This window comes from Micrasema longulum, unplaced genomic scaffold (assembly GCF_059751315.1).
Source record: "Micrasema longulum isolate JH-2025_06_02 unplaced genomic scaffold, ASM5975131v1 h1tg001591l, whole genome shotgun sequence".
NCBI lineage: Eukaryota > Metazoa > Arthropoda > Insecta > Trichoptera > Brachycentridae > Micrasema > Micrasema longulum.
This window is the reverse complement of record NW_028278773.1, coordinates 110,480-124,608: the sequence shown is the minus strand read 5'-3', so window position 1 is coordinate 124,608 and position 14,129 is coordinate 110,480. Positions and strand designations below refer to the sequence as shown.

General features: G+C 41.7%; 1 protein-coding gene across 1 annotated transcript in view; it reads left to right on the top strand.

The window, feature by feature from the left end:
- The window catches only part of LOC148274761 (uncharacterized), a 125,647-nt gene that overhangs the window by 97,011 nt on the left and 14,507 nt on the right, over positions 1–14,129 (top strand). Inside the window, exons 27-33 of the mRNA XM_088236635.1 lie at positions 5,121–5,249; positions 5,396–5,488; positions 6,515–6,632; positions 7,014–7,129; positions 7,226–7,304; positions 8,233–10,821; positions 12,754–12,835. Coding sequence (XP_088092761.1) covers positions 5,121–5,249; positions 5,396–5,488; positions 6,515–6,632; positions 7,014–7,129; positions 7,226–7,304; positions 8,233–10,821; positions 12,754–12,818 — 3,189 coding nt within the window. The 3' untranslated portion in view covers positions 12,819–12,835. The remainder of the gene's footprint in view (positions 1–5,120; positions 5,250–5,395; positions 5,489–6,514; positions 6,633–7,013; positions 7,130–7,225; positions 7,305–8,232; positions 10,822–12,753; positions 12,836–14,129) is intronic.

The window sequence follows — 14,129 nt, the reverse complement described above, 5'->3', positions numbered from 1 at the left end:
TAAAAATGGCCACCAAGCGTTATCAAAGGCTCCTCTTATGTCGAGCGAGATCGCTATGATCATTTTCTTGTCATGCAGTGCACTCCTGATTACCTTAACTGATGCGTTAAGAGCGTCTTCTGTTGATTTCTGGGGTGTAAATCCGTATTGTTTCTGACTCAACTTACCTTTGCGATGAAAATGCCAGTTGATCCGATTGATCATCAGCTTTTCTAGTACTTTGCCAAATACCGAGATAAGTCCGATCGGTCTGTAGGACTTGATGTCTTGAAGGTCATCCTTTCCCGGTTTGGGTATGACAATGACCTTCGCTATTTTCCATTGAGATGGAAAGTGGCTCACTCTGAGACATGCATTATACATACCCAGCACCAGAGACCTGTTCACATTGAAGAAGTGAAGGCAGATGTCCGCGGTGAAATGGTCTTCACCGGGCGCCTTTTCTGGATTAATATTTGATATTATATCCTCAATCTCCTCTGCCGTAAATATCGGGTCGCTTTCTGTATAAGGTATGATTTCTGCTATCCGCCTGATGTCGATTTGCTCACTAGTCTCTTGTTGTGTATTGTCGTCCGGAAAGAACCTCTCCAATAGACGTCTAGCGCTTTCCTCAGCCGAAGCCAAGTATTCGCTGCCATCCTTAAGCGTCGCTAATGGAGTAGTCTTTTTCCGGTTGACCAGCACTCTGTGAATTGCAGACCAGGCGGTTTCTCTGTTTTGAGAGCCGCAGTAATTCTTCCAGGATTCCGTTTTTGCTTTTTCAATGGCGATTTTGTAGGCTTGTTTAGCCTCGAGGTACTCAGGAAGTGTCTTAGTCTCTCTACGGAGAGAACTTGAGTTCTGAAGCCTGTGCCTGCATTTCCTAGCAACTTTCTTTAGTTTATCGAGCTCAGTGTTCCACCAAGGACAGGGTTGCCTTTTGAAGGGTTTCCTGATTGGTATACTTGCTTTGCACGATTCGTCTAAAATTTCCATCAACAAAATGATTTTCTTCTCCAAATCCAGCGAGTTACTTACTTCGGAGAAAGAAATCTGTGATATTTTACGTTCCTTTAATTTACGTCGAACTTCTTTCGAAAATTTCTCCCAGTTGGCCTTTTTGTTGTTATAAATGGCCGTTTTGGTTTCCGTAGGGTTCCATATTCTGGCTGAAATTTCGAAGTATATAGGATTGTGATCACTAAGATGGTTATTGTTAGACTCCACTCTCCATCTGTCGACGGTGTCTATCAGACTTGAAGAGCAGAATGTTATGTCAATAACGCTCTTGAGGTGGAGGTGACCGCGAAAGGCCTCGAAAGTGGGCCGATTACCTTCATTCAAGGTGTGCAAATTAAGTTCAGACAAGAAATCTGCAACTTTTTCGCCCTTTCGGTCCGTTCTTGCGCTTCCCCACCACACATTTTTGGCGTTAAGATCACCTCCTATGAGAATGGGAACATCTCCCAGGAGCCTGAGTTTGTCTAGTGCGGGAGCAACATCCGAGGTTGGTTCCACGTACATGGATCCGATTACCATGGGTCCGGCGTCAGTTGTTATTTGAACCAGCGTTGTATTAGAGTCACTGTATTTACTCAACAGAATTCCATTTAAATTGGGTTTGCAGATTATAACCGCTGCTTTACAGACATACTGCGATGATGTTACCGATTGATAGACGGTAATTCCCGATGCATTAATTTTGCCTGTGTTGCCCGTGTAAGGCTCCTGAAGCAGCAGTAAATCCGCCCCCCGTCTGTTGGCCAGTGCTTCTTCTTGTGCCGCTTTGCAGCGGCCCAGGTTCCATTGTATAACTTTAGTCGCGCCGGCGATGTGTGAATGGATCCCGGTTGTGGTTGTCAGAATGGAGCTAGCCATAATTGACTCTCTCCATAGTTCTCATCATCATTTTGATTCGATAGGGACATTCCCTATCGTTGGCCCTGTGCTTAGATGCCTCGGTTTTACCCTTAGCCATCTTGATGCAGTTCCAGCATCGATAATCGGTTTCTTTGTCCTTCTTGGTGCAGGTTATAGATTTGTGGTCTCCTGCACAATGCAAGCAACGGTCTTTATTTTCCAGGCATCTTGCCACAGAATGACCAAAGCCCATGCATTTGTAGCATTGCATTAAGGGGCAGCTGTCTTCGACCTGCACCCTCTGATAACCGATGCTGATTCGGCCTTGGCTGATCATGGCTTCTCTCACCTCCTTGCTCACAAGTAGGACGGCATTTCTCAAACGCTCACTGTTCTTGTTGCGGAATGACCTTTGCAACTTTAAAGCGTCTTTGTTTTCCCCCGCGGCCTCGAAGATCGAGTCATTCTGCTGGAGAATGTATTCGATCAGGTCTTCATCGTGGGTTTCTTTTTCAATGCCTTTCAGCAGGACTGTCGGCATTAACCTTTTGCCCTCCTTGGCGACCAGGTTTCCCTTGGTCAACCTTGGGAGAGCAGCCCTTATAGTTTCGGCATCATTGGACGTTGGGAGCTTAATGATAACCTTGTTATCCTTAGCTGGAATCATGGCACTTACTCCGACCTTCAAGACGGATGGTCTGACATCCTGTCTCAATGAAGCCATGATGTCAGAGCTCGTCTTGGATTTGTCCGAAGAACTGATGATGACAGCATGGGAGGATCCTGATGCTGCCATGGAAGCATAGCTTTTCGGACTGGCTGAAGATGGAGCATTGGCGAAGACACTTCTCTGCATCAGAGCGATTTTTTCTTTCAAATAAGTCGTCTCTTGCTGCTGGGATTTTCTGGACATCGCGGAGGCCAAATCGATGATGTCTGTAAACAGATTCATCAGGCCTTCGCGGGTCTCTTTTGTAATATTCCCTTTCAAAGGGTCCACCATGCGCAAGCCTTTGGTCGAAAGGGTTATCATGTTCAAAGACATGGCGTCGAGAGGCATGTCTTCTGACTTACTTTCTTGGCTTATTTTCTGGCTCGAAGTGGGCGGGGGGGTCCTCTGGGAAGCGATTAGCGAAGTCGAAGGGGTTGGTACCTTTGACCTTGGTGCTGTTTGGGACGTTGTCCCAGAACAAGAGGGAGTCGGCTCCTTTGTATCGGCTGTCTTCGGGATTGCCTCTTTTGCCTTGGCTTGGGTCTGGCGAGTCGATTTCTTCAGTTGCTGCAGCTTCTTGGGTTGCTCGGGCTTTTTTTCCATGACGGGATTTCCTTTCTTCGGCTGGTCCTTCTTGATCTTCAGTTCCGGGCTGCTTTTCGATCTAATAATGACAGGGGGAGAACGAGGCGTCAAAATTGACGTCTCGAAGGGGTTCTTTGCAGGCGAAGGCGTCGCCGTGGCCTTTCTCTCCGGCGTCGACATTCCCAGCTGCTGATTTGCGGTCGGGATTGGACCTGGAAGGACGTCGGCGTCCCTCTTCAGCTGGAAGCTGGAGACGGAGTGTCTACACCCTCACTCGGAGATTCCGGGTGAGGTAAAACAACGCTCGACGGAAACCGTCCAATCACCTGCGCTGATTTGATCCTGTTAGTAAAAACAGGTCAAGCAGCTGAGGTGGTCGACCAGGAATGCGACCTTAACGAGGACCGGTGAATCTAATCTAAGCGAAAGCTGGTCACTGCAGGACTAGAGTGGGTACTCGACACCTGCGCGCCAACCCGTTACCAAACCTCGAGAATGGCCAAAAGAAAAATAAATTCCTTCCCGCCAACCGAGGGCAGCCGCAAAAACTAAACCCTAGCCCGAGGAGGATATAGCCTCACAACCGCGAACGAAATATAACCGGTTCTGGTCCGACGACCTGTCCCCGGCAACCCCGCCCGCAGCCGGACAAACCTGACACTACCCCGGGAGCGAAGTGGTTTGAGAGGTTGGGGGGTAACTCCCTCGCTCACGTACCCTCCGCCCGCAACTGATACACCGAACACCCACTAAGAGGGGGTGAGTCCTCTAGTTGGCGTCGATGCACAGCCGGAAAAAGCTAGCTGGTCCTCAGGTTCGCGGAGTGCCACCTACGTGACGGAAGAGTGCTCGAAAGCCGTGGGTAAGGGGAAGGGAAGGGCACAAAAGTGAAGGACGCTCCTCAAGCACACGAAGAATCGACTGCACAGTCGAGAGAACGCCCCAGGAAACAACGCACCCAAACCTCCTACCCTGTGGGACCCCACAGGTGGTTTCTCACTCAACCAACGTAGGTATAAAACCGAAAATACGCAATAACTTCCGAACCATAAAAGATAAAAATGTGCTGTCGCGGACTTAAATGTTCCTCTGGTCGAGCCGCGTCTAATAGTGTTTATTGCACAATTTTATCTTTCACCACAAAAAGAGCGTTCAGCAAAAAAGGTCAATTTTTAGTTATTTACACAGTATTGTCACTAAATTTCACTTTTTTTAACTTATGAAACTAGTTTTGAGTTCGTCTTACTAATCCGCGCAGATTTATATATCACAACACTATGTTGCGTGACAAACGGATTTTTTCACAACCACGTGGCAAAGTGAAAAAACAGTCTGTCTCGAAAACGGTAGGTGGTAGTATATATCTACCGCGGACTTTTTTAAAGGTCTTTTGACGGTGCACAAAATGAGCAAAAAATATTTATGAAAAACGCTACCATAAGGGCAGCGTTCTAAAAAACGGCACTTTTTAACGCGAAAAAACACTTTTTTACTATTTTTTAACAAAACAAAACACGTACATAAAAACTAAAAACACTGTTAGACGCGCATAAAAAACACGAGTCGAACGATGTATAACACATATAAAAAAACGCAGAAAAAACCACTAATATCGCTGTTTGTAAATTTTTCACTAACGGAGCTCACGGAACGTGACCTCCCTTGGCAAAGATTACGGTGCAACTCCAATCCAATTTGAATGCGACTAAGTTTAGCAGGCTCCAAATTCACGCATGAAGGCTGTCAGGAGATCCATAAATGCAGTATCCTATGCAACACATTATTTTTAGGTTTAATTTTTTTTATAAATCTTGGGTAAAAGGAAATATATGTATTAAAAAAAAATATATATTAAGCCAAGTATGTTAGTATTATAAATTTTTGTAAATGGCAGATTTGCCGTTTATGTTAATAAAATAAAATAAAATAAAACACTGGGTGATGATGATGTTTCTAAATGCCTTATGTTTATTTCTTCTAGGAACACTATACGGAGCTGGCGCAGTCATCTCCCATCATCCTCATGGACAGCAAGAGTCTCTTCCTCGAGTTCTCCGGCAACTTGGTGCCCGTCTCCAAGGCCGGCCATCAACTCAACTTCAAGTTTGAGGTATATCATATGGGAATTTGACTGTATGCGTCGTAAATTCTTTTCTGAAGCTGGATCTCACCTTTCTAACCTAAGTCTAGGTCAAGCCTAATAAAAAACAATTTCTAAAGGATTACTGTTTAGTAATTAAAATAATTTATTTCCAGGCCTTCAAGGATAACCGGTGTGAATTCTCTGTGAGGGTCAAGGATCCTGAAGATATGGCAGCCGGGCGAATCTATTTCATGAGTGAGCCAAAGGTAATGTTCAGCTTTTGAATGATCACAGGGGTTTCGAGAGAAAACCATAAATGGGCATTTATTGAACCTCAAAAAATCCTTGAATTAATATTTCCCGGAGGTGTTACAGGGAATCGACTGGGTTCAGAGTCCATTCGTAAATCAGACCAGACCATTAATGTTAATAACTGTGTCGGAGTACAAGAATTTGATCGATATTGAGAATAATATTCCGGCACCCTCCAACATGCTCGTCAGACCAGTTGTTCCAATACACGAAAGTGCTGGACATGAGACAACTGTGCTTAAAAGAAGCACTTCTGGTCAAACAATAAGGAGAGATCTCAGCAAAATGTTCGTACGAGATTTTCCCAGGGCACCAATTATGTCATACCCAAACCGTATGACTTTTGCTCAGAGACATGTCTCCTTTATCGCACCGAGAATATTTTGAAAGAGCGTATTAAGCTCTCAAGGACAAAACCATTTTCAAGAGAGGAGTTAAGGACCGGATTTTCCTTAGTGGGAAGAATTTGAGTTGGAAACTCGTTGATGATTTTCCGAATGTTTGAGTTTACTGTTTGCCATATTGATGTGCCACATATTTAAAAAAAAATATTGGTATGTTTCTGACCCAAAATAACATTTGTGGTGATATACTCGTATGTCTGTGTTAACTAATTACTCGTCCCAACTCAACACAGGACTTTAAGTCCCATGGATTTGGGACTTATGTCTCAAAAAATGTGTAATGAACTGTTTATAAGTAAATAAATGGCGTCGACTCCTTCTCAATAGATCAGGGTCAGTACCACGCATGCGCAAATCTGTTATCACAGCTCTGCGATGGCAAAGACTACAAGCGTGACATGCTTTCTGGATACATTCAGTATAAAATAAACAGTATTTTTAATATATCTAAATCTTTGTGTACAACCACAGGTATTTTCCCACCAAATACAATAATAATTTTGTCAAATTTGTCTTTTGAAGAAACGCCACCATGCGGCGCTAACTGAACTGAATTTATTGTGATAACGTTTGCAGGCTTCCCGGGGAGAAGTGGGAGGAGCAGCGTCGTGCGCCCTGGATGTCCAGCTCCCGAGGTCTGTGGCTCCACGGGCCGCCAAGTCACACCTGGACTGCCTCAACTTAGACCAGTCTGGTAAGTCCATTAATCGGGTCAATCGCTCTCGCGGTGAGGAATGTGAAAATGAAAGAATGTGTATGTCGAATAATGAGAGCGTAATGCTTTGGAAAAAAGTACCTGGTGATGACCATTCGAAAGAACTAATAAGAGGGTACTGGCAAAGGTTTGCTTTCGACCTAATAAAGCTCAGCCTCATCAAGTGAGGGTTATCACTAGAGCCCGCCCAGGGCACTGCAGATTGAACAAACACCGCGCTAGAATGAACCTTTCCCAAACTTCTAGACGAGAAAATGTAAAATTGAGGAACGTAAAAACGAGGTTTTTCTGTATCTTATTCACTCTCCTATGGAGTATTTCCACTCTGATGACGATTTACTAAATAAGTACTGTCTGCAGGGTTCGATGCGTTGAATGATGATCTCCGCGGCCACTGGGGAGACTCCCTCGGCCGCCACGGCCACCTGTCGCTCCCGAGGCACACGGAAATGGACTCCGAAGACGATGACCACAAGGTATGAGAATTGTTAACGAATATTTATATTGATTTTATTTCACCATTGTTATTACTAGTTCACGCCGATAACATTTTTTTTTGTTGCATTTTTTAGTTTGAACCCAAAGGAACGAAGCCCATCAAGGACCTTCTCAACAAAGAAGCAAAAGCTAATGGTCAAATATCTGGACTGGGTGAGATTTATATTTATATGTATAATTCCATAAAATAAAGTGCTCAAATAACTATAAATACAATGAATGCAATTATCCACCTTGTACTGGGTTCTGGCATCTATATTGTTTAGAACTTCTCTCGCGGCAGCCAGGATCAGATTAGATCCTGTGGTCAGGAAGGAGGGGCACTTGCCGTGTTTTCTTGAATATTAAATGCGATTATATGACACCGTGGATTTAATGAGTTATTGTTCGCAAAATAACTTATTCGCGATCGCGGTGAGAATATCAAAAGCACATGCACACACGATCAGTTCAGTTGTTATTATGGGACCGGGACAACAATTGGTACCCACGGTATGTATTGCAACACCTTAACCAGGGCCCAGTAGGTAGCAAATAAATTTGAACGCCTCAACCTGGTCAATGTGCTATACACACAGAGTAATGTGGCGTAACCAGGTTGCGTGTATTCGAATGAAAAGGTTCACTTACATATTACATGGAGTTTATTACAAATTTTAATATCTTACTTAGCATACATTAGATGTAATATGAAATACAGACACGATACTGAATGATTTGAGCTGTTGCGGTAAAATGAGTTGAATTTACGAAACTATCAGGTATCGGTTTCGACGTTGTGCTTGATGTCTTGTACCAGTGCTGATCGAAAAAAATCTGTCTTGGCTCGTTTCCGTTTTGTAGCGGCTGGTGGCTAGTTACATAAGTGATTGTGGACACTTCTGCCAATACCAGAGATAGAGTGTCATAGTCTCAACTTGTAACCTTCAAAGAAGTACTAGATAATATGATGTATTACATATTTTATGAAATTACAAACATTAAAAATTACTCTAAAATCAAACAAAATTCAAGCTCTACCAAACCATAATTTTAGCGGATTACCCTCTTAGTGATAGTTTAATTTCTTTGTTTCTTCTAGTGATCCAAAATGGTGGACATTCTGACATTGACAGCAGAAAGCCACCACCAAAACCGGCTCGCCAGTCTCTGGAGATATTCGATTCGGATGAAGAGAAAGCGTCGACTATGGAGAGGAGAAAGAAGTCTCCTAGCCCGGTTCCAGTTAAGGAAAAGTCCAAAACTCCCCCCGTTCAAGAGAAACCGGAAACCCCAGAACCAAAAGACAGATCCATGTCGCCAGATCTACCCAGAGTCTTGCCTGATAAGAGAGATGCTACCCCAGATATCAAGGATGATGCTAAAGGAATGACACCCCTCGATGATGGAAAGAAAAAGTCAAAGATACCGTCACCAATTATTAAAGATAAATCAAAATCGCCTTCACCAGATATTAAAGAAAAGTCAAAGTCGCCGTCACCAGATATCAAAACCAAATCGAAGTCGCCATCTCCGGATATCAAAGCCAAATCAAAGTCTCCATCCCCGGATATCAAAATCAAAGAAAAGTCTAAGTCTCCCTCCCCCGCTAAGATCATCAAAGAAGATCTCTTGGACAAGGTGGAAGACATGTTCGGTACTCTCGCACAACCCAAGCGCAAACAAGAAGCCAGTGACGATGTTTACAACACCAGACTCATTATTGATGAAGATATCAAAACGGACATTGATGAGAAGGTAGCCGAGTTCAAAAAAGATCTCGAAGATGAGAGAGAAGAGGTCCATGAAGTTTTCTACAAAACGGAAAAGAAAGCAAAGGATCGAATGGATAATGTGCTCGCAGACTCGGAAGAACAAGTCAAAGGAAAACTAGAAGAGTTCGGCTCAGAAGTCGATGAAAGATTGAAAGAGGGATCTAACAAAATCAAGGACGCAGCGGACAATGTCCAAAAGGAGACGAAAAAAGGAAAAGATAAATTAGGAAGTAAAATAATTGGCATGGGAAAGAAAGTCTTTGGGATCAAAGACGATGTCGAAGAATCCGTCGATTCTTTAAAATATGATTTACCAGAAAAAGCCGACAAAAAACTACTGGATCTAAGTGACAACCTAGAAGCGAGATATACAACGGTTACAGATGATGTACAAGACAAAAAGGACTCATTGATCCACGGCCTCCGAGATAAAGAGGACGGATTCAACCAGAAGATGAGCGAACTGGCTGGGGACATAGGCGAGAAGGAAGATTTCCTCGTTCAGAAAGTTGGACAGATCTCTAGTGACTTTGACGACAGAGGTGACCAGTTCTCTAAACAGTATGAAGACATGTCTAACGACTTCAGTGACGAGCTGATGAGAAAGTACGAAGACGTCTCCGGCAGTATTAAAGAGAAAGAAGACCAATTGACACAGAGGGTACAACAGTTCTCATCAGAGCACAGTGATAACTTGAACCAAAAGTATGGGAATCTCTCTGATGACTTTCAGCAAAAAGGCAACGATCTTTCCGGCCGATTTGATCAGTTCTCGTCCAAAGTCAGTGAACAGGGAAGCGGACTGATGGGAAAGTTTAACCAGTTTTCTGCTGATGCCGCCAGTAAACATGATGAACTCGGCAGTCGAATCAGTCAAAAGGGTGAAGATGTTGGCAATCTCTTGGACGAGATGTCTGAACAGTTTACTGGGGAAGTGACGTCAAAGAAAGACGCTGTTGGCAACAAATTTGATGATTTATCTCAAAACATAAGCAATCGGAGGGACGAAGCTAGTGACAACTTACGGCACATGTCTGAACAATTATCAGGAGAGGTAACGTCAAAAAAAGACGCCATCAGCAATCAATTTGATGATTTATCAAAGGATTTCAGTGCGCGACGAGACGAAGCGGGAGAACATCTGCATCAAATGAGTGAGAACATTTCAGGAGAGCTGCAATCGAAAAAAGACACTGTTGGCAATAAATTTGACGATTTGTCAAAAGACTTCAGTGCGAGACGCGACGAAGCGGGCGATCATTTAGAACACATGTCCGAACAGGTTTCAGGAGAGTGGCAGTCGACAAAAGACGCAGTCGGCAACAAATTTGGTGAAATGTCCAAAGACATGAGTGCGCGAAAGGACGAAGCGGGCGACAAATTGCACCATATGTCCGAACAGCTTTCGGGACAGGTGCAATCGACAACAGATGCGGTCGGCAACAAATTTGACGGTCTGTCCAAAGATTTAAGTGCACGGAGGGACGAAGCCGGCGACAAATTGCACCATTTGTCCGAACAGCTTTCTGGACAGGTGCAATCGACAACAGATGCGGTCGGCAACAAATTTGACGGTCTGTCCAAAGATTTGAGTGCGCGGAAAGACGAAGCTGGTGAAAGTCTACATCACATGTCTGAACAGCTTTCTGAGGGGTTTCATTCGAAAAAAGATGCTCTGGGAAACAAACTCGATGATTTGTCTGGAGATTTGAGTGCAAAGACAGACGCTGCCGGCAGCAAGCTTCAACATATGGCTGGCGCGGTCGCAGACAAGAGCGAAAGCATGCAGCAGGCGGCCAATGACAAAATGGTTAGGATATCTGAAAGCGTAGAAGATCAGGCTAGCAACGTAGCCGAGCAGGGACAGAATCTAGTTGACGCTGGTGTCGCGGAGACCAAAAACCTTGCCGATAAATGTAAGTAAATTATGCTTGTTTCTTTTACACCTGGTTTAGTAGCTATTTTTTTTTTGGTTTATTTAACAGAACTGACAGAAGAAGAATGCATATTCAAAGACTGATAAATAATGTTTGATAGTGAACAAGTTGTCAGTGGCGGAGCATATACGATTGATTATCAGTCGTAGATCCTAATCAGTAATGGTGTAAAGAGAATGGTCCGTTAGTGGGAGACAGAGTTTTGAACGATACCTCAATGGTAGATACTGAATTCACCACATTAACATGTCAAGAAAATGGCTAGAAAGGTTTCTCAGAGGTAGACCGTGGATTAAAAATGTACAAAAAATGATCAACCAATAGTACAAAATGGCTTCATCACGTGAAGAGACTCTCCTCACTTTTAAACCTGCCTACTTTTAAATTAAAATCCTGAAAAGGGAATTTAAGTGTAGATAAATCCATCACGTTGTGTAGCAGTTGGCGCATTCACATACCGTGCTTAAGGTTCCAGGTTAAATTCTGGCAAAGTCAACATGTTATATTTGTTTTGAAGGTGGTTTTGCACTGCAATGTGTCCTCATTCTGTGGTGCAAAAAATTCTTGCCAGCGGATGTAACCTTCTTTGGAGCTGATTCTCCACTTGCAGTCCATTGTTTTGACTGTTCCTTCGTCCCGGATGTAAAGTGATGGACCCATGTTTCATCCACTTTTCAACATTTATTTTTAGAATCATTGTTAGTATCGAGAAGTCTCGAAAAGTCTCAAGATGTCAGTTCATTTCAGAGTCTCGTCTCAGTCTTGAGACTAGGCATGGGTAACTCAAGATTATATTTTCAGCTGCAGGTCAGCTCGCAGCTCAAGTATTTGAGTTGAAGCTTTGAACCGGTTCGCAGATCAGATTCAAATGAAACTCACAATGTACCGCTGTGAGCTGTGAGCCACTTTTTAGAAGTTTGAGCTGCAGCTCAACAGCTCAAAGCGTTCGAACCGTATTTTTGAACCTGTTCAAAATTCAGTTACCCATGCCTACTTGAGATTTAAACTTTTGTTGAAACTGGAGGCCCTAATCGTATCACATAACGAAGACCAATTTTTTCTATGTTTACAAATTTATTGACAGCATTCACTATTGATGGCTGTCAAAAAAAACCTAAACAATGTAGTGTCTTGAAACTTCATTTAGGTTTTTGGGGGTAAAAGGTTGGTATTTTCGACCATAGTAATTTTTTTCAAATCACCATCTATATGTCAGGTCGAGTACTTCTGGGACTACCTCGTATGACCGATAAAACTTTTTGCCGTCTAAATAAAATAATCCATCGTGTGTACATCATGGATTGATCATGTGTTACTATTTCACAAAGCATGATCATTAATCATTTCGCCCACACTAGCAAAAAAACTCAAAACCTATTTCCTTTATAAGAATGACAGAATAATATATTTTTTTTGTAATAAATTATTCTTTTGTAATAAATTATTCTTTTTTTACCAATTATTTCATCGTAATGATTCCCTTAAGCTCGTTTTACATGGTTAGAAAATGGTACAAGATCGGGTGACCGTTTCAAACATCCACAGATTTATCAAGGACTTCGTAACTGGTGACTGGAATCTGAGATGTCTGTTTGTCGCGAAATTTTAATGTATAATGGAAAGTTATTAAAGAAACACTTGTACTAATTCCAACGGATTTCAGCAATCTAAGGTGGTTTAGAAAATATGTTACTTTATAAAAACAAGGAGATTCAAAATAATATAATATAGTTACAAACAATTTTGTAACTAGCTATGAACTTAATGTTTGTGGGGAAAAAAAGGCTGAAAGGGAAAATAAAAGGGGCAAGAATGATAAGGTATAAATTGAAGTTTTATTTTGTTTTTGTTATTTTTTTATACTTTTTTGTTTATGATTTGTTTTATTTTTTATGTTCTTTAATTCCACAGTGACTGGTTTTATGAAGTCCCCTAAGAGTGGAGGCAAAAAGAAAAATAAAAAGGGGAAACATTAATGGGCGTATTTAAATAGGTAAATCCTTATAAGGATTATCAATTATCCACTCAACACTGCATTAATTTACTATTACCAATAGCTCACCTTATTAACACCGATATTTGTACACATGCTCATCTTATTAACACCAATATTTGTACACATGCTCACCTTATTAACACCGATATTTGTACACCTCACCTTATTAACACCGATATTTGTACACTAGCTCACCTTATTAGCGCAGATATTTTTAGACTAACTCGCCTTATTAACACTGATGTTTGTACACAAGCTCACCTTATTAACACCGACACTTGTACAAGCGCTCACCTCATTTACACCCATATTTGTAACACCGATTATGTTAAAACTAACACATGTAGGGTATAAATGCAAATTAATTTTAACAGTAAGGAAGTCTAGGCATTTGTAGGAATTAAAATGGTAGAATTTCACCCATACAACAAAGGTTCCAATTCTTGCTTTAGAAGAACAAAAACAAATAAAATAAAGCAGAATGGTAATTGTAACACATTGCATAAAGTGGTCTTTCATACCAGCCAATAACAGATCATAAGCCCTGTAAATTCCTAGACTTCCATATTCTTTTTTTCATATTGTTCTTCAAATGCACTTGTCTCATGTATGGAGGGTTCCGGGTTCAATTCCCGTTGAGATCACAGCATTTAATGAGATTTTTTTCAAGTCTGGGTGTTCTGTGTTGTGATTTACCACTGTAATTGGGCTTCTTGGCCTATTGTAGTGCAAAAATTAGCCAATCGTTTTTATCTTATGTTTATTTACTTAATTTTTTTAATGGTGCGATTTTAAAATAACGATGCTTTATCGGTATTCGTAGTATGTGATATTTCTCTATTGTGAACGTATAGGAAATGTGTACATTCAGAAACATTAAACGAACCGAGTTTTGACCAGATACCGGATACCGATTATTAGTAAATCAATAATTAAATTTAGCGGTGTCGATTTCATAAAATTTCCTCAGTTAAATTAATATTAGGTATCCGCCAGATATTGAGCTACTATCTGGTATCCGGCCGGATAGTAAAATTAGGCCGGATACCGGATATTTACCAGATATCCATTTCATCTCCAATTTCTGTTAACTAAGACTCAATTTGTTTTATAAATTTATTGCATAAAAATAGTATACATATTTAATGACAGGGAATCTATATAAAACCAATTAATGTAAAATGAAACGGAGTGTTCTCTGTTAATGATAGTCTCCATCTAACATGGCACAGCCTGTTCTAAGATGGAGATTTTTTATCTTTTAGAGCATAAATAGTCGTATATTAATAAA